Raw genomic sequence first — 24481 nt, forward strand, 5'->3', positions numbered from 1 at the left:
TCTGGATGACCAGATAGATGCCCAGCCTTAAATTTTCTTGCTTTGGAATAAAGGAAAAATGGATTTTGGATGAACTATCATGTCAACCCACTCATCTAGCCTCTCTGGTATCTATATACACTCTTCTCTCCACTTACAAAGCATACTTCCCCACCCCCAAGAGAGTCCAGAATTCTGGGTGACGTGCATGTCTTCCCGTCATGTCTGGATGCAGCTTCTCATAGCTCAGAGATAAATCTGCCTGTTCCCTTTCACCCTACTCACACACCCAATAGACTGTGGCAGAGTATGGCCAAAATCCAACCTCTTAAAGTAAAATTTCAATTCAGAAAAGAAATTGGAAAACACAACTGTTACTGTCGTGTAGCAGAGATCAAATTCTCTTGGGCAGAAAGTGCGGGGTGCCTAGCTCTAGCAGGGAGCACAATTTTAGGTCACTGCAATTGTTGGTCACTGCTCATGGCAGTTGGAATTGCCTTGACCTTTGTCCTTCAAAACCTCAGATTTTGTCCTTCAGGTTGTTCTTTTCTATTGTCTTCTGTGGCCATTTCTTTTTCTTCTGTAAAGTTCAGTTATAATAATTTAGGATTTATGTATAGTAAAATACATCACTTTTGGTATATAAGTCTATGAATTCTGACATATACATATACTGGAGTAATTACTACCACAATCAAAAAGTTAAGCAGCTTTTTTTAGAAAACATAGTACAAGCTTCCAGAAATTTAAAGATAATTTCAGTCAGGGTATAGCTTTCCCTAACTTCTAGGAGCAATCTGGAACATGTTCCATGGTAAGGTGATAAGTTTGCTGTTAATTTTCATTTCTTTTACATCTGGAACATCCAAATCAGAATCCAGTCTATATATTACATTTGGTCCATAGGAGTCTCTTCAGTCCCTTTTAATGTATAAATTCCCCCTTTATCTTTTCCTGACATGTATTTACTGAGTAAAGTGGATCGTACTTGTCCTGTAGAATATTCCACATTCTGCACCTTGCAATTCCATCCTCGTGGTGTCATTTAATGTATAGTTGGAGTCCCTGTATTTCCAGTAAGTGGTGATTAAATCTAGAGGCTCAATTATATTCAGTTTGGACTTTTTGCCAAGGATACTTCCTAGGTGATTCTAAGGAAAGTCTGGCCTTACATTTACTGTGGGCCAATATCTGGTGTTCATATCCCTTAGCATCATGAGATTCAGGATAACTCCCACTAGCTTTCTAAAACTGAGCACTGAATTGAATGTCGTAGGAACTCACCACTTCCAGGAACTGACCAGAAATCATTTCCCATCCTCATTCATCAGCCTTTAAAATGCACTCCTACAAAATGCCCTGGTTGTGGATGGCAAAGTTTAGCAACTCTTGAAAATTCTCTTTGTAAAAAACTTTTCCCATGCCTTTTGCTAGTCACCCTCAGATCATAGTAAGTCTAATTCTCGTGTGAAGGTTAATGTTATTATCAACTTGACTCAGCCACAAGGTGACCAGATACTTGGTCAAATATTATTCTAGGTGTTTCTGGGAGGGTATTTTTTTTTAAATGAGATTAACATTTAAATTGGTAGACTGAAGAAAGCAGTTTGCTCTCCCTAATGTGGGAGGGCCTCATCCAGTCAGTTGAAAGCCTGAATAGAACAGATTTATTTGGGAGACCCCCACGTAACAAGGTATGCTTCCTGTATGGCTGTCTTCGAATTGGGACATTGACTTTTTCCTGCCTTTGTACTTGAACTGAAACATTGGCTCTTTTTGGGTCTCAAGCTTGCCTGGTTCTCAGACCTTCAGACTCAAATTGGAACTTCACCAGCAGCTTTTCTGGGATTCCATTTTGCTAACTCACCTAGAAGATCCTGGAACTTTCCAGCATCCATAAGCGCATGAATCAACTGCCTATAATAAATCATATTATTTTATATATGTTTATGGATTCTGTTCCTCTGAAGAACCCTAATACATATGGGAGCAGGACCTCTACAGTGAGACATAGGCCATGAGGGAAATGTCATCTTTCTCTTACCCAGAAGACAAAAGAGAAGCAGCGAAGAGAATGTGTCATTCAAGTTTAGGGGCTGCTATTTTCCATGTCTCAGAAGCCTCCCAAATACCATAACACCAAGTCTATGAAACTTCCCTATCCTTTGTAAATGAATGTCTTTAATTTCACAAACAGGAGAGGGCAATCTGTATATGCAGTTGCCACTGGAATTCAGTAACATAAAAATATCAATCTCAGAGTTCTAGTAAAGATGAGATAGATATTTCAGACCAACTCTTCCACGCGCCCCCCCCCCCGCCCCACACAGAGGCACACTGAACAAGAAAAATCCAGACTTAAAATAGGAAATGCCTGTGTGAAGGCATCAAAGCTGTAGCCAACGAAGCTACCAAAGCAGTATTCTACTGAAGTACAGGACCAATATCCCAGTGAGGAGGGAAGCCCAAACAGGTCAGTTCTGTAGTTAGTACTGATTTTACCTTAGAGGCACCTGCCAGTTCTGGAGATGACTGGGAGGCTGAGAAGCTGACCAGACATTTGAAGACAATCATGAAGCTGAGAAGGCACAAGAACTAGCGCTTAAGTCCTATCAAGTAGTAGGGGTTCTGGTAAACACAAACACAAAGTGTTGCATTCATAAATAAAAATGTTCCAGATGTTGTCTCAGCCTTCACAGGGATACAAGTCAGTTTGAAATCACCTCAGTCCATATTAGGTTAAGGTGACTGGAGATTACTAGGGATGCCAATCCAGCCATCACCCAGAATGAATTGTAAAGTCTCTTTGGAGGAAGGTTATATCATCCTGAGTCTTGTATTTTTTTTCTACAAGACAAAATATGTTATGTAAAAATGAAATCTTGAACTTCTAAAGAGAAGGAAAGGGACTTATATTGGTGACATAGATTAAGAAAGATGGCCAAGATGTAGACTTGATGAAAAGAATGTGACCATATTCTTCTATCCAATACTAACATGAGAAATGTATTAGGATTATTTACTTATACACCAATTGAAGGGCCCAACATGTTTATTTGAGAGACAGACCTTCTTTCTTAATTATTATCTGAATAATGGGGAGTTAAATTCTATTCTAAGCATTTGACTCATCCTTTCTCTACCAGACCACCATGGGGACTGACATTTCCTGTTTGGTATTTACTGAAATTGAAAGAAGGAATTATGCAACAAAGGGTTACGTGTAACTGTAACCAAACGGATATCTTTAGACATGTTCACAAAGCTGTGGGACCTCTTGTCAAATCCTGGGAGCCCACAATGCCTCTTGCTACACCACACACGTAAGGATTTCAGATCTTATCCTGTTGCTGTAATTAAATGTCTAATAAAAATTGTCACAGGAGCTCCCTTTACATGTTTACGATAAATCCAGATCCTCAAATGTATGTTTTTAAATAGCATGCAAAGGAAGTCTGCCTCTCTCAGTGGCAATCCTGGGAGGCAAAGCATATGGTACCGCTGAACTTGCCTGCCACTTGACCCTGCCCCATCCCTTTGAACCAAAGGTGGGTCCAACCAGCCCAGACAAGAGGTGGTTCTAAGTTCTTATAGTAAGATGCGTTTTCCACCAAAATTTTTGGTAAAGCTTATCACTAGGATGTGCAGGAGTCAGATGCAGAGACCCTGGGACTTTGCCACAAGCACATCTAAACTTGGGATATAGAGCTCAAGTGTCCCCCCTGGGTGCTGGCATCCCTGAAGCCCTCTCTATGCCACCACGGCCTTTCCTCATTTCTGTGTTACAGCACACCAGTTGTAACTCTATTTTTACCTTTTTCAGGTACTAGATTGTAACTTATTTGATGATTAGGACAATGTTACATTCTTCTTTGTATCCCCAGTGCTAAGTCTTTAGCAAACACTTAAAGTTCTAGTAACTCCAAAAAGAGTGGATACACTTTTAAATTTTTTATTATTATTATTATTATTCAGATACACTTTTTTAAAAGAATCTAGATTTATAGTTCTTAGACACAGGTCAATAAGAAATGAGTAAAGGCTACCCTATAGCGTATTCACGGGACCTCTACCGCAACAGGTAATTGTTGTAGAACAACACAAATCAGTTAAAGATGAGGTCCCAAGGGTTGGCTCCTCCTGCTCTTCAGTCTTTGCTGCTTAGTCCTCCCAGGCTTCACCCAACCCTGCAAAGGACAGCTAAGAAGAGGATATGGGAGGCTGGTCCACACCTCCCTGTTGGGAAGACTTGCTAATCTACCTTCACAGAACGCTAGCTTTGGCCGGGGTTTTCTTTTCTTTTTTCTTTTTCTTTTTTTTTTTTTTCTTGTAGATTGTGAAAGTCAGTTATACAATTGAAGTAGAACTAAAAAAAAAAAACAAACCTTCAAAATGAAATCTGACCAGGGATTCTTCTGGTCAGTCTCATGATGTTGTGCAATCACTTGGCCAACTGCCAGTGAAGGAGGAAAGGCTGGCCACAGAAATTAACTGGCAGGCTTCCAGCAACAAAGTGGCTGCGATCGGAATTACCGTGTGCTTTTGCTGTTGTTGCTGCTATGAAAAGACCTGAGAAGAAACCTAAGGTTGAGGAACCAAACTTCCTAATATGTTATATCTTGATTAACAAAAGAAAACTATGTAACAAAATATATTTTAAAATCCTGCCTGCTCCCTCCTTTTCAGGGCCAGAAATTCCTGGGCCTAAAATAACAACAACAACAAAACCAGATAGCTTAGCCCCACGCCAAGAATCCCTTTACATGTTTACGATAAATCCAGGGTATCATGATGGAGAAAAGGGCACTTGACTCTCAGCAAGGTGAAGTCGATCGATGCTAAACTGGAGAGACAGCAACGCAGCCCCAGCAGGCCAAGCCAACCTCAGTTCTGGCACATTTAGGCCAACAGCCGGATCTAGAAGGACCACTTGAGCGGGAGCGTCCAGACTGTAGCTTCTCAGCTTTCTGCAAAAGTCTCTGGCTTGCCCAGCTCGCAGCGAAGGAAAAACCGTTTCCCGCCCCAGGGAAGGGGGAAGGGAGGGTTGGGCAAACCACCTCCCTATTGTGCTGCTATTGGGCAGTAAGGATGTCAATCCTCGCCCTGGCTCCGCCCCCTTCCCTTTCTCTCAGGTTCGTCCTCTCGCGCCCCCTACAGGCGGCGCCCGGACTCCGCTCTTAGTGAAGAAACGCCCTCGCCGGGCGGAGTTATTAGAGGCTCAGCTCCCGGGGCAGGGACTTTCCAAGAAGGGGGTGCTGCAGGCGCTCATCTCTGGCCCCGCAGCTCCGGGTTTAACAGCGCCGCGGGCGCCGCGGGAGGATTCTGGAGGGACAGAAGGGGGCCGCGGAACGAGAGGACAGCGGGGCGAAGGGCGGAGTCGCGGTGGGGTCCCGGAAACCCAGCGAGCAATGGAAAGGAAGCACAACTGACTTGAAGTTTCAACTTGCTGAGGATCCCAGGACCCTGGGATCATAACCTGAGCTGAAGGCAGACGCTTAACGGACTGAGCCACCCAGCTGCCCCAAGAGCTGCACTTTTAAAAGCCGGCCCTAAATATTTCTTATAGACACTAAAGTTGGGGAATCGCTCATCTAGGCCAACCTCTTTGGTTTGCAAATGAAGGAACTAAGAGGGGTCCAAAGTCTTTGCAGCGTCCTAAAAGGCTGTAAGGCTCTAAGACTAAAATCCTAGGGTACATCTGTCTTTCCCTTCAACTAGCAAATTTAATCTAGCAAACATAGATTAGGGGTTCCTAATCTATGAAATGGAGATAAAGTCACACCCACCGCCCAAACGGTGAATGTGAAGATTAAATGAGACTCAGGTGTGTCCAACGCAACCCCAACGAGCCACAGGTGATGAATGAAGGTTCCCATCCTACCCCGTCCGGTTTTCGGAGGTGCAAAGGACGGTCCCCGCCAGGAAGCCCTTAAGTAAAACAGCGCACCTTGGAAGTGCGAGTCTCAGGAGGGGTACTGAGGATGGTGGTTAGGGAACGTCCATCCCTGGAGCTCAGGCCCGCCCAGCCAAGACTGGCGGCGGGTTTCTGCGTGTTTCTTTAGGAGGAAGGACGAAGGGCACTCCAGCACGCGTCTCCTGCGCGTACCCAGCGCTCAGGAGCTCTGGCCTCTGGCCACGACTGAGCGGACTGCGACGGATACCGCTCTTCCCGGAGAAAGGATGAGCCGCGTGTGCAGGCAGCCTCCCCCTTGAAGTCTCTGCAATTAGGGCGGTGCACGCACCCTCCTAAAAGTCTAAGCAGATCCCCCCAACCCTACCCCCATGAGGGCGTTACCTCCTCAGGTGTTATGCCCTCCAGATATTGGGGGTATCTGGAGTCTTAGGATCTGGCTCTGAATTTAGGAATCCAGGTCGCTCAACACTTTGACCTCAAGGTGAAATTAACATCACCTTGTCCTGCTGGTGGAAGAGTAATTTGGTACATTCTTTCTGTATTAGTAATTTGGCAATATTCCCCGAACCTAGAAATCATGTTCACTTTTGACATAGTGCACAGCCTTGCAGACAGGTATATACCAAGCAGAATAATACGATAGTCATAAAAAAAAGAAACATGAAAACGCCTATCATTTATGGAGTATTTGTGTATTTGGTGTATTTGGACCTTCATTCCATCTACTACCTCACTGAAACCTCCCCACATTATGAAGTAGTACTAGCAGGTGCATGTTATTAAACTGGCGGTAGCAGAAGTCAAAGAGAGGCAAACAGAAAGATCCAGTGGTGCCCAAGGTCAAGCCAGGCAAGTTTTCATTCTGTGCACATTCCCCTGGCTGAAGCAAATCAGGTGGTTAAGTCTGACATTAATGAGGTGGGAGGAACTGTGAAGTCAAGGCAAGTCAAGGCAAAAGGTATATATATGTACAGGGCAGGGTGGAGATTTGAGAACAATTTCTCACATTCATCATCAGGTTCTTCCAGTTCTCCGGACTTTCCAAAATCAGAGAAACAGAATTAGGGTTTTCCTAATTCCCAGAAAATCAAAATAAATGTTTTCTAAGGCAAAATTACATAAAACTTCACGAAACTTTAAGCAGCAGACATGTATAGTATGTCCTGGGAAAGTACTGTGCTTAGAACTAGATTGTATAAACTGCTCTGGATCCATGAATATGAGAAACATATTCATTCAACTCTGTATCCCTAATATCCAGTACATTCTCTGGAAGCAGGAAGCAACATTTTTAAATGAATGAAACCATGTTGGAGATTCTATTATGTGTGTACCTTTTCCTCCTTCCTAATGGCAGGACTGTTCTCAACATTCACCCTCTATAGAATCCAGCACTTGGTCTTGTAAATTGTAACTGCACATCTATGTGTTGAAGAAAGCATTGCGTAAATGAAAAAATATGTAGGAAGGGGTGAATGGCTGTGCCTTCCACTGTTAAAAATTAAAGGCAGCCATAGAAGCCTTTCAATATAAGGAGTTAGATGGCCTTAGCTTCAGATGGTAGTTTAAATCCTGGCAAGAATGTTTCTGGGCAAATACTTGCAAAACTTTTGATTTGTGACTCAGGGCAGATGACCACACCTTCCCCACAGGGTCATTGAGAGTATTAAATAAAGCAGGCACACCCGGGGCAGTGACTCCTTCCACCCGCAGATGTAAGGGTTAGCGCATCCGTGAAAGCAAACAGCCTGGCTGGCCATTGCCAAGGAATCCCCTGCCCCTCTCTCCATTTATAAATGACTATAAAAAGTAATTACAATAAAATGTTATATACCACCACCAATTTATTTTAACTTGATCACATATCTTGATTTATGAAACAGGCATTTATTTATAGCGCTTTCAGTGATTAAGAATGAGTTATAACAAAAAAGAAACTTGTGTCAAGTCTGATGAACCTGTAATTTTTATTTACATTTTTGAGTTTTGTTTGTTTTTTACAGAGGAGGAATGGCTTTTAAGATAAATTCTGAAGTAAAAATGGAAAACAAGATATCTTCATGTATAATCTTGTATAATCATGTATAATCTTTTCCTACAAGAAGGCTTTGCACAAAAATTAACCTCAAAAATTAGGTGCAGGGGTGCCTGATGACTCAGTCTGTTAGGCATTTGACTCTTGGTTTCTGCTCATGTCATGATCTCAGGGTTCTGAAGTCAAGTCCCTCATTGGGCTCTGGGCTGGACTTGGAGCTTGCTTAAGATTTTGTCTCTCTGAGGGGCACCTGAGTGGCTCAGTGGGTCAAACCTCTGCTTTCTGCTCAGGTCATGGTCTCAGGGTCCTGGGATCAAGGCCTACATGGGCTCTCTGCTCAGTGGGGAGCCTACTTCCCTCTCTCTCTCTACCTGCCTCTCTGCCTACTTGTGATCTCTCTCTCTGTCAAATAAATAACATCTTTAAAAACAGACAAAAAAAAAAAAAGATTCTGCCTCAATGTCTCTCTCTGCCCTTCCCCCAGGACCTCTTTCATTCTCTCTCTAAAAAAACAGAGAAACAAAACAAAACAAAGAGAATCCTGCAGATGAGGTTATCTGTTCGCATGTTTTATGTAATGTCTTATAGGTGCATTATCTAATTAAGATTTTCTAGCAAAGACTTCACGTTCAGGAGTCACAGTAAACATTCTCCAAATAGACCAGTTACCACAGCATAATTATACTCATGCATATTATTGTTGATATGTTTCCCATAAGAAAATTAGTCTTAGAATATATGAGTGATTTATTAAAATTAGTGTCTATAGAGCACAGTGTAATATAAATCTATGAAAAACCCATTTTTACATTTTCCAAAATGTCACTTTGAGTATAATAACAGAGCAAATTTCTGCAGCAGAGTAACAAAGACAGGAATTAATTATGAAAATTATACTGTATTAAGTGTCTTTGCTCTTGACTGTTTAGCAACATAAAAGCTCAAAACAAAACAAAAACCCCAAACCCCACCATAAAAGCAAGAGGCAAGTAAGAAAATGAGGCATATGCAGAGGAAGAAAACGCATTCCATGCTGTCACCTTTATATTTGACCTTGCATGTAAAAATTAATCTCTTCCCATCAAGGAACCCCCCACCCCCGTGATTAAGTATGGAAAACAACACTTTTGGAGGCTAATGATGGGAAAGCGTTGTTCTCTGTAATCCTAATCTAGGAATGAAGAAATAGCCTATTTGATTAAGCATTTACAAGGAATGCATCTACTTTTTAAGGAATTTCCTGGTAATTATAAGAACTCTGGTTTTCAGCAGACCAAAGAAAAAAACAAAAAAATTTCATAAATAAGTTTAATGGTCAAATTGCTTTTAAAAACTTTTGGGTTTCAGGGCACCTGGATGGCTCAGTGGGTTAGGCCTCTGCCCTTGGCTCAGGTCATGATCTCAGGGAGCCTGCTTCCCTCTCTCTCTCTGCCTGCCTCTCTGCCTACTTGTGATCTCTGTCTGTCAAATAAATAAATAAAATCTATTAAAAAAACCTTTTGGGTTTCTAGTCTTGAGAATGTGAATTTTATTTGGTTTAGCTCTCACTAGCTCTATATTGTAACTTTGAGATTACAACTTCATCTTGTCTGAAATTTGGAGAAAGAAATAACAAAAGATGTAGGGGTTATGAAGGAAAAGGTGTGACAGAAAACTTTCATCCAAAAAAGTTTATTTTCCTATTACCTTAAGACAAAATATATTTTATTGTGAATATATTTAAGGCTGAGGAAATATTTATTTTATGCCCTTTCCCCAAGAAACTAACACATAACTTACCACACCAGAAATGTTTTAAAAATAAGGATTATTAAAATTATACAAAATTATAGAAATATTTAAGAAAAAAGTGATAGATATCTTGCTACATAGTAGGTACAGTTGCACCGAGGTCTCATAGATGCATAGATAAGAACACATTTTATTTTAACTTTTCACTATCTTCTTGCGCACTAATATTTCATAGAAACAAAATGTTGAATTCTTAACATCCATGTTTGGGAAGTGTTGTTAAGTCTATTGGCTACTAAACCACTATTTTGTTTATATACTGAAATGTACAAAAGGCAAAAAAAAAAAAAAAAAAAAAGACCCAGAAAATGTTTCACATCTGCATAAATACTTTCTCAGTGGACCAGACATTTAGTTTTGCTCTTCATTATAGGTCTTCTTACTCCCAAAAAAGGACAACCTCACTCTTCTTCGTAGTTGAGATTGGTCATAATTTCCAGACAATATCTCAAAAGTCCATCAAATTCTAACAAGTCAGCTGGAAAAGTATAGCTCTCTAAAACGAGGTAGCTCAGATTGTTGGGCCGTTTCAACCCCAGTATTTTCACCACCTCTTGCTTGTCATGAAAATTTTTTACTGCTTCAGAATCTACAATGAAAAAAAAAAAAAAGAAATCAGAAAAGTTAATTCTTTGGTGTTGATTGCATGCACTACTCTCAGGAGCCTGAAAACTTCTAACGGTTCAGAGAATGATAGTGAGTGGTGAAATTTTCATACTAATTGGGCTTTTTGGGGTCTTTTGTTGTTACTGTTGTTTGTTTGTTTGTTTTTCCTTTTCAAAGTTTACTCTTTCCAAATCCCAGAGAACCCACAGTATAGGAAGCAGTAGTTGTAGTTATTGGGGAGTGCTGGATGCACATTAAGTCCGGTTCCCCCCAAATTATCACATATACTGTAGTTACCAACGCTCTTCTCAACACTGTGGCTCTACACACATCCTCTAGTCCTCGGTCAATTGCAGAAAACGTGTCACGGTTGTAACCGCGGCTCCTTTTCAAATACAGAATGGAATGCGTGCGCATCTGCTGTTGGTGCAGATCCTTAAACAGCGGCTGCCGGCAAGCCCTGTCCTACTGGAGTTGTCCGCTCTGGGATTTATTCCTGGAGTCCTTACGGTCCTCTTCATCAGGATTGCAAACATCTGCCTATATTCGTGGACGTTTGGAGACTCGCTTCACGACCAGGTCGTTCACTCCACCTCCATTCTCGGCTGCGGCTTCTTCCTGATTGTCACAGTCACCGGACCTGTCGCATCTGGGGGGAACGCCCGAGTCGCCCAAGTCCCCTTCTCCCCACCCGCCCGCAGCGCCCCCAGGGCGCTGGAGATGGCGACTCGCTGCAAACGCCTGCCTCCTGCCTCTGTCTTCACTTTCCACACATCTCCGGGAGGGGACAGCCGGGCCTCGGAAGCCGCGTTTCCACCCACGCACTTTCGCGGCGGGTTTCTGGCGCGCAGGCCGGAGCCTCAAGTCCCGCCTTCCGCGGCCCCCCTTCACCCCCACTGGGATTGCCGCGGGGATTCAGGACTCGGGGAAGGAGGGAGATGAAGCAGGCAGCGAGGGCGGCGAGAGCCCAGTGAGGCCGGGCCGGTCCGCCGCGAGGGAGGGTGCGCGGCCGCCCGCAGCCGGGGTTCCTCCTGGGATTCCGGCACTTTGCAGCGCCGGGGGCCGCGCTCACCCTTTCCCGCGCTCCGCTCGGCGGCCAGAGCGCGACCAATCGGCTTCCGCAGTAGAGAGCAGCCGTCCAATGAGACAAAGGGACGCGGCACCCCGCGGTCCCTCGGGCGGACGCACAGCCCGCTTACCCAGAAGGCGGAACTCCCGGCTGGAGGCAAGGGTCCCCCCAAAGTCGCGCGTGCAGGCGAGTGAAGGCTAGGTCTGCGACGAGCTCTTCTCTTGGGTGAGTTACCCCTTTGGTCCTGGCGCTGACTTGAGAGTTTAGAGAAAATGTATTGACGGGGTCACAAAGGAGAAAAACCTCGGGCTGGGGCGGGGGGGGGGGGGGGAGCGGCGAGAGGGGACAGCAACCCGTAAACCGGAATACCCTTGTTTCCTGAAAGGACTGGGGTTTGTCCCTGGAAATCTAGAGCAGAGTCAAATAAAAGGATGTAATATTTCTTTCGCAGTGCCCAAGGGGAGAGCAGGTTCTAATCTTAAAAGCTGATGTGGTTCTGAAGACCCATCGTTAACTTTATGAAAATGTTTCCTAAGAAGATCAACCGCTTTGTGTCTAAATTCTGGGTGTAGCATTATGACAACAGTTATGTTAAATGTGTGCTCTTGAGTGAGCTTCTAGATAAAATACTCGATACTCTCGGTGACAAATGGTGACCAGGTTCTCCAGCATGTTCATCATGAAGAGAAAGTCATCTACAGTCACATCGCTGGCTGACTACATTAATATGACTTATCTTCTCTTTTCATGAGCATGAATTTACTATACCAGGAAGCTTTTGCCCAGGGACATGGAAGTTGCAAATATCTTTACTGTTTATTCCAGTAACTTCCTCAAAGACCGCAGCACTCTTCACTTGAAAACATCAGAGCACAGTTTCCAAACCTTCTTGAAAATCCTTGCCTGTCACCCACTGGTCCTAAACTGTCACCCGAGACTTACCCTATCCTAACCAATCCCCCACATAAAAGACCCGACCTAAACCAGACTTCAGAATCTCCATAAAGAGTCCAACCTTGCTCTCCCCTTTCTGAGACGCTACGGAAGTTCTGCTCCCCATAACCTCAAGAAGCCGCGGGCTTAGCTTGACCAACAGGCGGTTCTGTCGAGATTTCTGGGAAGCAGCACTTGACATCCTTGGCGGCCTCACAACACCGAGTGGGTTTCTGCTGCCCTGTCCCTCTGAGGTCCCTTGAACTCTCTCCAGCGCTGTGTGGACTCAGTGGCGGGGAGACTGTGTCTTGCATGCGGGGGTTCATGTCCAGCTTTGTTGCGGTTGTTGTTGCGTTCCCCAAGTGCTGAGTTTATTTTGCCCTTGGGAGTAAAGAAACCTTTTAAGGAACACTTTTGATTTTCTGACCAAAAATTTAACAGGTCTGTGTTTGACGAAAATCCACCTTCTTAGCCATACAGCAACTGGTCTCTACTCGTGTCAGCCTTGGCTGTCCTTGTGCGAGAGAAAAGCTCAAGGGAAGAGACGAGGCATAGACGCCCACGTCTGGTTCTCAAACCGGCCGTGGGGACGGAAGACCTTGGGAAGATTTTGTTTCAGGCTGGAGGGACGGAGACAAACACGCTAATGCTTTATTCTGGAGACCCCTCCTCCCACCCCGCCACCGACGGACAGGCCCGCTTCCCGGGTGTCCAAAGAAGCAAAGACTCAGAGGCGGCGGAGGGGTGAGGCTGTTAGAAGCCGGGCAGATAGGAGAGTGGAAGGACCCCAACAGCCCGCCGAGCAGCGGATCGCATGGGGCAGGACACCTTCTGGAACCTCAGCCCCGGCCTCCCGCCCGCGCGCCCCAGCTCCGGCCCGCCCCGCCCGCCCCGCCGGCCCCGCTCGCAGGGACGCCCCTCCCAGGCCAGCTCCCCGCGGGAGCTCAGAGGCCTTGGCTTCCTCCTATAAGCACCGAGCTCGGCTGGGCGCGGGATTCAAGTCCCGGGTGCTGGCGGCCGGCGAGGAGTGGGTGAGCGCGCGTGAGCCCCCGGGGCTGGGGCGAAGGGGCTGGGGTCGCTGGCCTGGGCGGGACAGCGCCGCCCACCCGCGGGGCCCAGATTTGGGCCTGGTTTGATTTCCGTGGCTGCAGCTTGTCCCGCCACGGAGGCGGGGTGGGGGCGGCGGCGGTGGCGGCCTTGCAGGGGGGCCTAGGTCAGCCGAGACCCGGCCCCTCTCCAGTCTGGCTCAGTTCTGTGCACTTGTTCCAGAGAAGAGAGGGCGGAGAAGGAAAGAGGAGGAAGAAGAGAGGGAGAGAACTACGGGAGGAGTGGGAGAGGAAGGGGCGAGGGGCGAGGGGGGCCTGGGGGGTGCCTAGAAGGTGGAGAAGCCGGGGGAGGGTGAGGAGGTAAGAGGAAGAGGGGAAGAGAGATGGGTTCGGGAGGAATTCCAAGGGAGAGCCTCTGGGTGGGCAGGAAATGGACCAAGAACAGGCCGCATATCTTTATCTCCTTGCTCGAGGACATCGGGCAGCCCTTCAGGTCAGCAGAGCCTTCTCCAACTCTGAGAGTGGGCTGCAGTAGGAGGCCCAGCTAAGGACATTTCACCTTTGCTATTACGGGACTCACGCTGGACACCGGAAATGATGTTGGGGGGGGGAATGTTAGGGTGTTTTCTTAATCTCTTGCCCCTGTCCACTGTGAATGCTGGAGTTAATCCCAATGTAGTGCAAAATTCGCATTTCTTTCTGTCTACTTTATATTCCTTTTTTGGTCCATATGTAATTACCACTCTTAAATCTCCTGGGTTCTCACTCAGTCCCTAAGATTGGGTCATCATCAACTGACACACTGAAATTGCAGATTTCTTAATTGTTGGACAGTAAGTCCTTGCCTTCAAGGATCTTACAACACAGCCCAGTGATAGGTATCTATTTTGTTTTCCCAGGTTCTCTGCTGTTGAAAAAGTATCCCTGTGGTAAGTATATTGATACAAAATAATAATAGTAGTAATATGTACTGGGCAACCTGTTATGTGCCAGGCACTGTTCTGAAAGTCTTTTCATGCATTGTATTTTTTAATCTTCACAAGGGAGTCAGATTCCACTACTCCTCCCGTGTTAGAGCTGTGGACAGTGAGATGGACAGGGGTTAATTTAACATGCCCACGGTCAGGCAGCTAGTAAATGATAAGCTGATATTTGAACCCAGGTGGTCTTATAAAAACTACCCTTGATGCAGCACCTTCAGATTCTGTAGCTCTCTTAGAGTCCTTGCTCATTTTACAAACAGGAGAGTTAGGCTCAGAGACGCTGGAGTTTCCTGGGCAGCTCATTAGCAGTAAAGAATGAAGCCACAGCTCCTGCTTCACAGTGAAACGGTTAGGAGAACAGTCATTGTCTTTAGAGAACTTGCCCTTGACCAAAAAACAGGTGGGCTACAGCGTAACAACATGAAGCAGCAGCCGGGGAGTTGAACGCTCTGCAGACAGCTTCTCTGTTCTTTTTAATAAATCAGGGCTTTTTCTAGAATGAAGGAGACTAAAGAGACATAATAATTAAAGACGACTAATGCACCTCGATTGGATGGTCAAATAAATTAGGACTGTGATTAGGCAAGAAAAAGTTCTTAATTTGTAGAGCTGGAAAGAGATAATTAGGGATAAAATGTTATGATGTATCTAAGTGTAAAATAATCTAGGAAAATAAAAGGATGCTGCAAATTTATCCAAAAAATGAATCATCATTAACTCGGTGTGATAGACGTATGCAGAGTCATTATCCTATTCTCTATTTTGTTGTTGTTCCCATTTGAAAATGTTCGTAACCAAAAGTATACTTTCTGGAGCTTTGTGACCTTGAGTAAAGAGCTTAATCTCTCTAGATGTTCAAGTTTTTTATTCGTAGAATGGAACTAATAATACCAATTACACAGTTGGAAAAATTAAATGAGGTAATTTATTAAAAGGCACTTAGGATAGGTCATAGCACCTCCTGTGCTTGCTCCGTTCATTCATTGGATCTTTACAAATGTGTCCTTTTTTTTTTTTTTTAAAGATTTTATTTATTTATTTGTCAGAGAGAGAGAGCACAAGCAAGGGGAACAGGAGAGGGAGAAAGCAGATTCCCTGCTGAGTAGGGAGCCCGATGCGGGACTTGACCCCAGGACCCTAAGATCATGACCTGAGCCGAAGGCAGAAGCTTAACCGACCAAGCCACCCAGGCACCCCACAAATGTGTCTTTATTGAGAGATCACCACATGCCAGGCTTCGTGGTACATGTTGGGATCTGAAAACAGAGCTGCTGCCCTCCCTGGCTTTTGTTCTATTTATTGTTAATGAAGATTTCACGGTTTTATTTACATTGTTCATTCTCTTCTGGGGAGATATCAGAGGAAAGATAGAAGGGAAAAGTATCCCTTTAAACAAACCAAAAAACCAAGCAGCAACTAAACTTCTTGACTTCTTGACTTCTTGACTTCCGAGGCAAACTCTCGTCCCAAGATGATTTTGTCTTTATGGCTCTTTTCCCATCCATTCCTCTGTAATCACACCGTCCCTGTGCCATTAAATGGAGGCCAGATTTTAATCTCCGTGTAACTAGAACACACTTTTTAATTCTCATACTACAAACCCTTCTGCATTTGAATTCCATCTCTAGCACATGGCTCTGGCCTTAAGGGTCACCTACCTCCTCTGAGTTACAGTTTCTTCATCTGCAAAAAGCAAATACACCAGCTTTGCATGGTTTCTGGGGGAACTGGCAATCGGAGACAATTTCTTTCAAGTATTTAGTGTGGTACCTACCAAGCAGTGGTCTATAAAAGGGAGCTTTTATCATCGAGTGATCGTAGTTGTTGGGTCAACTATTTACTTGCTAAGTTAACATCTCTTAGCAAGAGAGGGATGCTAGAGGCCAAGGGGAGGGGTGGGATGTGTGGTCCCATCAGTGTTATCCTCTACAATTAACATAGCTATGAAAATACCACTCTAACTTGAACTTTTTTGAAATTAGTGTTTAGAGTGAACTGTCTATTCACCTTCAAACCATCATGAGCCCTAAGAAGCGCAGGTCACAGATCGCATTCGATGAGAAGAGAAATAGGAAAATTGAGCACTATTTCTCTCAGGTATGTTTGTAAATATGTCTATTTACTGTTTATGGAATATGCCAATATGAGACATAGCTCTTCTTGACACTAGATTCATAATTCTTTCTGCCAAAAAATTGCCTCCTTGTAGGTTGACGCTATTAAAGTAAAGTCTTTCTCATCCATTTTATTCTTTTAGTGTTAATACAGGTCTTGGCCACATCAAAACAGCCTTCAGTAAAAAGCTATTGTAACACTTCCTGAACAACAAACAATGAATCTACTATAATGTATTACAGTCAACTGTGGAATAAAAAAATCAATACTATTTCAAAGAATGAAAATATATACTATCTCAAATATAGCTAATCTCTTTGATCACAGTAATAACCTACATTTGTACTGTGCTTTCTAGTGTATGAAACAAATTTTTGAATAATCATCCTTATCATAACCTTGTTAGGCAGGGAGGGAAGACTTTTATTATCCTCAGTTTATTTATGCAGAGGGAGAAATGCCTTTTTGCTTGAGACATAAGTGAAGGGAAGATTTACATTTACTTTTACTGACATCAGGGCTCTTTCTAATAATGGGGCTCTGTTATCATATCAAACCCTCAGTTTCTTTCCTGAGTCTGAAATCCTCCTTGCGTTTATCAAGAAGCAGGCTAGGAGAATTTTGAGAATTGGAGTATGCAATGTAAAAGCTTTCCTTTGTTTTCTTTCATCTGGTTGTAACTGAAATATCCAAGTATCTAGGAAAGCTGAGACAAGCCTAGTTATGCTTCTCTTTGTCCTACTTCATGACAGAGCCAGCCAATAGCCATGTACTACCCAGTTCCCTTACTTGAAAAGGTCCGTATCTGCCTTAGAATCTTCTGAAGAGCTGTAAATCCATTACAGTGTCCCAACAAGGATGTTTCTGACAATGCTGGGCTGAAGAGATGCTCTCTGAGAGTTTGTTTTGTTGTGCCCAGAGTGAACGTATATGACCTTATGCTCCTTTTTTTTTTTTTTTTTTTTTGGATCCAGAATATTAGCACCATTACAAAGAAGGGAAATAAAAGTTAATCTCTTAATGTGCCAGTCATCGTGCTGGGTATTGTCACCTATGACGTTACACTGAACCTTTACAACCATCCAGCCCTGTTATTTTCATGACCAGCAAGTTCTGTCCACACCAATGCCATGATGAATACGACTTGGGCGACAATGTCTCATTCAGGCATAGAAATCAAATGCTCTTAATTTTTCAGGGAATTTCTAGTATATGATGAATCCTCCTTGTGTAAGGTTGTATTCAGAGTTTTAAAGGATGTAACATTTATTTTTAGGTCAATAAAAACCAGGAGAATAATTCTGATATTCCTCAAATGAAGATGGGTGCTAGGAAAGGTCCAAAAGATATAACTAACACCCAGGCTCAAGGACCCAAAGACCAGACTGGGCTCCCAAAGAAGACAATTTACATCACCTTGGCTGTGAACTCCAGAAAACACGTGCTTACACACAGTGAAGGGGATAGCTTATATGCAGCACTCAACACATTAAAGGCTGTCAAGAAGGAAATAAAAACTCAGCAGGGCAAAGAGATGCTGGTGCTTGGCACGGAAGGCATCGAAGGATACATCAATCTTGGGATGCCCCTCAGTTGCTTTCCTGAAAGCTGCCACGTCCTAATCAAATTTGCCCAGAGTAGAAGTAGACAGAAAGAAAGGAGCCCGGTATTTGGCCGGCATGACAAGGTATCCCCTGACTGTGTCAAATTTTATATTCATGTGATTGGGAAGAGAAAGAAGAGGATAGTCAAGAGCAGGCATCTCCACAAAGAAGGGTGCAAACTCTGTGTCTACGCTTTCAAAGGAGAAACCATCAAGGACGCAGTGTGTAAGGACGGCAGGTTTCTCTCCTTTCTGGAGAAAGAGGACTGGAGACTCATCAAAAACCATGACTCCATTCTAGAAAGCACGCAGACTGTTGACAACCTAGAAGGCGAGCTCTTTGAGATTGAAGTTGAAAAAAGAATGGGCTTTGGAGCAGGAGCTTCTCAAAATTCGGAGTCAGAGGAACGAAACACCTCTGTGTTGAGAGAAGAATTTGTGGCTCAGTACCCCAGTTTGCAGAGAGAAAGTGAAAAAATCAGAGATAACTTCAAGAAAAAATTGGAAAAGAAAAAGAACAGAGCTTCATTATTTAAACTACATAAAGTAAACTTTGGGAAACTGACAAGAAACTCTACCCCAGTTAAAATGCACAAACTTCTTTCTCATCTCAGTGACTCAGTTGGGTACCTGTCGTGGGACAACAATGGAAATAGGGGTTCTGCCACCTGCTTTGTTTTGAATGAGTTGTTTATTTTAACTTGTCGACACGTGGTAAGTGACATTGTAGGAAAGGGAATAGACCCAAGTAGGTGGGCAGACATAATTGGTCAGTGCGTAAGAGTGACTTTTAGTTACGAAGGGCCCCCTGAGAAAGAAGAGAACTGCTTTTTCGTTGAGCCTTGGTTTAAGGTATCTGATGCCACACTCGATTACGCGGTTCTGCAACTGAAGGCCAATGGACAGCGGGTACCTTTGGGACTCTATTCTAGAGTTGCTCCTGCGCCATCTAGTGGGCTCATCTATATCATCGGCCATCCGTATGGAGAGGCCAAGTCTAGTGATGGTTGCACCGTGATCCCTCTGGAGCAGCGAGGGGAGAAATTTCAGGAACATCCTCAGCCTAGAGGGGGAGAGAATAGCAGTCATGACATGCAGTATATCCATATGTACACTCAAAGAAGCTTCCAGAAAATAGCTTACGATCCTGATGTGATTACCTATGACACTTCTTTTTACTTTGGGGCTTCTGGCTCCCCAGTGTTTGATGCAAAAGGTTCATTAGTAGCCATGCATACTGCTGGCATCACTTATAATCGCCACACTGGGTTATCTCATATCATTGAGTTCGGCTGTACTATGGAATCCATCCTCCTTGATATGACGCGAAACCATGGGCAGTGGTTTACAGAAGAATGTATAAATCAGCCAAATACAGAACAATGTGTTGATCCGCAAGATGTGGAAATGGTGAGTGAGGAGGATTGAAGATGGTGAGAATTCAGCCTATTTACTAGCTTCCAGGGGATTACCCAGGGAGTTGGTATTCCACAGGCAATGGTGATCATTTCCTAAATTCCAAAATGGTTACTTTTGTTTAAAAAATTGCCATTATAGAGCACTTCGTACACACCACTTCTCTAAAGACATGAAGACTATAATCCTAACACGTGGGCTGTTGACCCCCTTTTAAAGTCAACCAACAGTCTTTCAAGATATGTCTCCAAAGGCAAAGGAAACAAAAGCAAAAATAAACTTTTGGGACTTCATCAAAATCAAAAGCTTCTACACAGCAAAGGAAAGAGTCAAGAAAACAAAGAGACAACTCACGGAATGGGAGAAGATATTTGCAAATGACAGTACAGACAAAAGGTTGATATCCAGGATCTATAATGAACTCCTCAAACTCAACACACACAAAACAGACAATAATATCAAAAAATGGGCAGAAGATATGGACAGACACTTCTCCAATGAAGACATACAAATAACTATCAGACACATGTAAAAATGTTCATCATCACTAGCCATCAGGGAGATTCAAATTAAAACCACATTGAGATATCACCTTACACCAGTTAGAATGGCCAAAATTAGCAAGACAGGAAACAACATGTGTTGGAGGGGATGTGGAGAAAGGGGAACCCTCTTCCACTGTTGGTGGGAATGCAAGTTGGTGCAGCCTCTTTGGAGAACAGTGTGGAGACGCCTCAAGAAATTAAAAATAGAGCTTCCCTATGACCCTGCCATTGCACTCCTGGGTATTTACCCCAAAGATACAGATGTAGTGAAAAGAAAGGCCCTCTGTACCCCAATGTTTATAGCAGCAATGGCCACGATCGCCAAACTGTGGAAAGAACCAAGATGGCCTTCAACGGACAAATGGATAAGGAAGATGTGGTCCATATACACTATGGAGTATTATGCCTCCATCAGAAAGGACGAATACCCAACTTTTTTAGCAACATGGACGGGACTGGAAGAGATTATGCTGAGTGAAATAAGTCAAGCAGAGAGAGTCAATTATCATATGGCTTCACTTATTTGTGGAGCATAACAAATAGCATGGAGGACATGGGGAGTTAGAGAGGAGAAGGGAGTTGGGGGAAATTGGAAGGGGATATGAACCATGAGAGACTATGGACTCTGAAAAACAATCTGAGGGTTTTGAAGGGGCGGGGGGTGGGAGGTCGGGGTACCAGGTGGTGAGTATTATAGAGGGCACGGATTGCATGGAGCACTGGGTGTGGTGCAAAAATAATGAATACTGTTATGCTGAAAATAAATAAAAGAAAAAAAGAAAAGAAATGTCAACCAACGGGAAGAATAATGGGATTGTGACACAAACCGCATGTGCGTGCGTGTGTGTGTTTTCCGTGTCTTCTGTGCCTTCCCCTAAATTCAGTTGCTTGAAGGCAGTATCTAACACGTGTTCATCTCTTCATTCCCAGTGTCTGGAAGATGGAAAGTAAATGCTTAGAAAATGTGTGGGTCAATCTATAGCACAATTTTAGGGCTGCTGTTCATCTTAAGTGAGGAACTAAATGATTGCTTAGAAATAATCTCTCACAGAATCTTTAGGATTTCCCAAATCTTCATATTACTAAAACTCAGGATGCATGTGTTCTGAAATTCAAAGGGTAAAACATTATTCTTGTATTGATTAGTCTATTCGGGCAAAGAAACTATCGTAAAGATTCTATCACTGTGATCTTAAGTCCTTTTTACCTTTTCTGTTTAAGATCACATAGTGCATTACATTTAGATGTTAATGTTAATGTTAGGCTCCTCTTGCCTGTTGCAATTTCTCAGACTTTGACTAGTGACCTTGACAGTTAGAAAGAGCGTACTGCTCAGGTGTTCTGTGGGATGCCCTTCTGTTGGAATTTGATGATTAGACTGGGGTTGTGGGATTTGGAGAGTAAGACCAGAGGGGCAAAGTGCCTTTTCACCATATGACATTAAGGGTTTGCATATCCCTTTGACATATTCTCATCAGTGTGTTGTTTCCTGTTTGTTTGTTTGTTTTGAGTACTTTCTTATGCTGTGGTCCATGCTCTGCTTGAAAATTTCCTGTCCCAGCCCTAGAATCAGCCATTTCTCCAAGGAGCCCTGGAGAACAGTGTTAGAAACCAAGATCTGGGTACTAAATATGCTTGTTGCTATTGGATGTTCTTTCTTTTATGCTCGCTCAGCAGACAGAAAAAAGACATATGTGTGTGTTTATTAGCTTCTGTACAGTCACCCTTCCCAGCTTATTCTTGATCTTGCTTTCTGGGGCTCTGGTTTCCTGTGGTCAGATGATCTTCCTTCTGACTTATCGCCCGAAGGTCAATGGTAGCCGAACGCTGGGTGACAGCACCTAGGTCGGCCAGCTCATTTCCTCCCATTAGGCAGGCATTTTACCACCTCACGTCACCATAACAAGGAGGAGGAGTGCAGTGCAATAAGGTATTTTGAGAGAGGGAGAGAGACAGCATTCACATCACTTTTATTCCAGTGTATTGTTAAAATTGGTCTATCTTCTTATTCGGGATTGCTAATCTCTCACCGTGCCTCATTCATACATTAAACTTCACCATAGGTGTGTGTGTGTAGAGGAAAAAACAGAATATATGCAGGTTTCAGGTATCCCCGAGGGGTCTTGGAAAGTGTATGCCGCAGATGAGGAGGGCCGCCGCAGGTACCATGTATCTGCAAACATTCCTACGTGTGACTGTCTGGATGTATCATAAGCTGGACATTCTTACTGATGTCTCCCACTGCAGTCCAGTCCCACTGGACTGGATCATTTTCGCCTCCTCCATTGCTTATCTGGGAACTCCCAGTCGAACAGGGAGAAACCTGGCTTCGACCATCCCCGACCCACTTAATTGTTCAATTTGGTTTTCATGCAAAGCGGCATCAGAATTGTTCACCTGTACTGGTGGGAGGAGGGGTTGCGTGGTCAGTTACAGAGCAGTGTGTATGTGCCATCTCCTTGCCTCTAGTTCTTAGAGACTCACTCCCAAAGTGACTGGGGTCAGCACCTGTCCTTCCACACCCCGCAGTGAGGTGTTTTGCACATTTGCAGTGTAGTTGGAGTCTTGTCCCTGTCTCCACTCTTTCCTCTCACTTCTCAGCCTAAGTGACGTTTAAAATTTGCATATCTTGGGCGACCGACTCTTGGTTTTAGCGCAGGTCCTGGTCTCTGAGGGGTTTCAGGTTCGGGTCCCAAGGGCGGCTTTGCGCTCAGAGCCGAGTCTGCTGGGGGACTCTCTCCTTCTCTCTCTGCCCCTCCGTCTGCTCATGCTGTCTCTCTCTCAAAATGAATAAATGAATAAATCTTTTTAAATTTGCGTAGATCAAGGTTCACTGTCCATGCTGTGAGTTCTGCGGTCTTAACAAGTGTATAATGTCATGTGTGCACCGTTACAATGTTGTACAGAATTCTTTCACAGCCTAGAAGTCCCCCAGGCGTCACCCACTTCTCCCTCCCTCTCCCCTGCACCCCTAAGGGATCACTGATGAGTTTACTGTCTTTATAGTTTTGCCTTTTTCCAGAAGGTCCCCGGAGTAGAACCCTACAGTAGGCAGCCTCTTCATGAAGCTCGACTTCTCTCGCTGAGCAATATTCAACAAAGGTCGCGTGCGCTGCATCTTTTTGTGGCTTGAGAGCTCATTTATTTCATTCCTGCCACTGACTACTGTTCTCTTGTGCAGATATACAACCCTTTGTGTACTTGTTCACCTGTTGAAAGATATCTTAGCTGCTTCTGTGCTTGGCGATTATGAATAAAGCTGCTCTCCGCGTTTGCATACAAATGTTTGTGTGAACCCAAGTTCTCAACTCCATTGGGTAAATAAATACTTCAGTGTGATTCCTGGACTGTCTGGTGAGATTGTGCTTAACTCTGGGAAGATCTGCCAAACCATCTTCCGACGGGCGTGGCCATGCGGTTTTGCCTTCCCAGCAGCAGTGGTGAGCGGAAGTTCCTACTGCTTCCTGTCCTCACTGGCATTTTGTGGTGTCAGGTTCTTTTTTGGATTCGAGGCCTACTCATAGTATGGAAGTACCTGGTATTCTTAAGGGGATTATGGGATTGATTCATGAAATTTGGGCTGTCTTGGATGTGTACAGACGTACAGTATGAGTCTGGAGTCTGTCAGGAGAATAAAGCCACTGAATTATCTTTATAGCACTTTTGGGCTCTGAACTTCTGAAAGTGAGAGAGGAGACCAGAAACCTAGGGAAATATTAACCAGGACCCTTTTGTAGGAAGAAAAATATATTGATGTTTAGGTGACCTAACAGAAAAAGTTAGAGGTTACAGGGGCTTGAACTGTGTTTCCCAGAAACGTTTGTCCAAGTCCTAACCACTAGCACCTGTGAGTTTTGGGGAACTAGATTGTGTGGATATAGTTAAGTTGATCTCTAGGGAAGACCATCCTGGATTTAGAGTGGGGCCTAAATCCAATGACTGGGGTCCTTAGCAGGGAAAGGAGAGTTTTAACACATCCTAGAAAGAAGGCCTTGGTGGGGGGAGGGGGCGAGAAGAAAAGGAGGATGTGCAGATGTGAGAAGCCAGGGATGGGACAGTGGGGGTGATGGGCAAAGGGAAGGAGGAGAAAGAAGACCTCTGAGCAGATCAGTTTCCTTCCGGGCCCCAGCCCTGCGCAGAATCTTTTGGATTCACCTCTCCCTCATGTCTCACTTACCAGGACCCACTTTGTCACCCATTTGCCGAGCCCCCAGTTCGCTCCAGTTCCTTCCTGGCCTCCATTCCACCGGTGGACTCTGCCCACGGTACTCCCTGCAACTAGCTTTGGGACAACTACAACATTAAATGTTCATTCGGTCGACCCCAAACCACCAGCAGCTGCTCAAAACCAAAAATAAAATCCGGTAGTGACGTTCCTCTCCCTCCTCACCCCTGCTGCCCTCCTTCCCCGCTACCAAAACCTCAGCTGCTTTTGGAGAAAGACAA

General features: G+C 44.2%; 1 protein-coding gene across 4 annotated transcripts in view; it reads left to right on the top strand.

The window, feature by feature from the left end:
- Positions 1–11023: 11023 nt before the first annotated feature.
- Positions 11024–24481, top strand: part of FAM111A (FAM111 trypsin like peptidase A) — a 212724-nt gene continuing 199266 nt past the window's right edge. The window contains exons 1-4 of one of the 4 annotated variants that reach the window (XM_082747629.1): positions 11024–11619; positions 14273–14302; positions 16339–16453; positions 17748–23374. In XM_082747629.1, coding sequence (XP_082603755.1) covers positions 16376–16453; positions 17748–19502 — 1833 coding nt within the window. In that variant the 5' untranslated portion in view covers positions 11024–11619; positions 14273–14302; positions 16339–16375 and the 3' untranslated portion in view covers positions 19503–23374. Of the gene's footprint in view, positions 11620–14272; positions 14303–16338; positions 16454–17747; positions 23375–24481 lie in introns of those variants that run through there. The other 3 variants (XR_014316117.1, XM_082747630.1, XM_082747631.1) reach the window with 3 other exon arrangements.

This window comes from Mustela nivalis (assembly GCF_964662115.1).
Source record: "Mustela nivalis genome assembly, chromosome: 9".
NCBI classification, from domain to species: Eukaryota; Metazoa; Chordata; class Mammalia; order Carnivora; family Mustelidae; genus Mustela; species Mustela nivalis.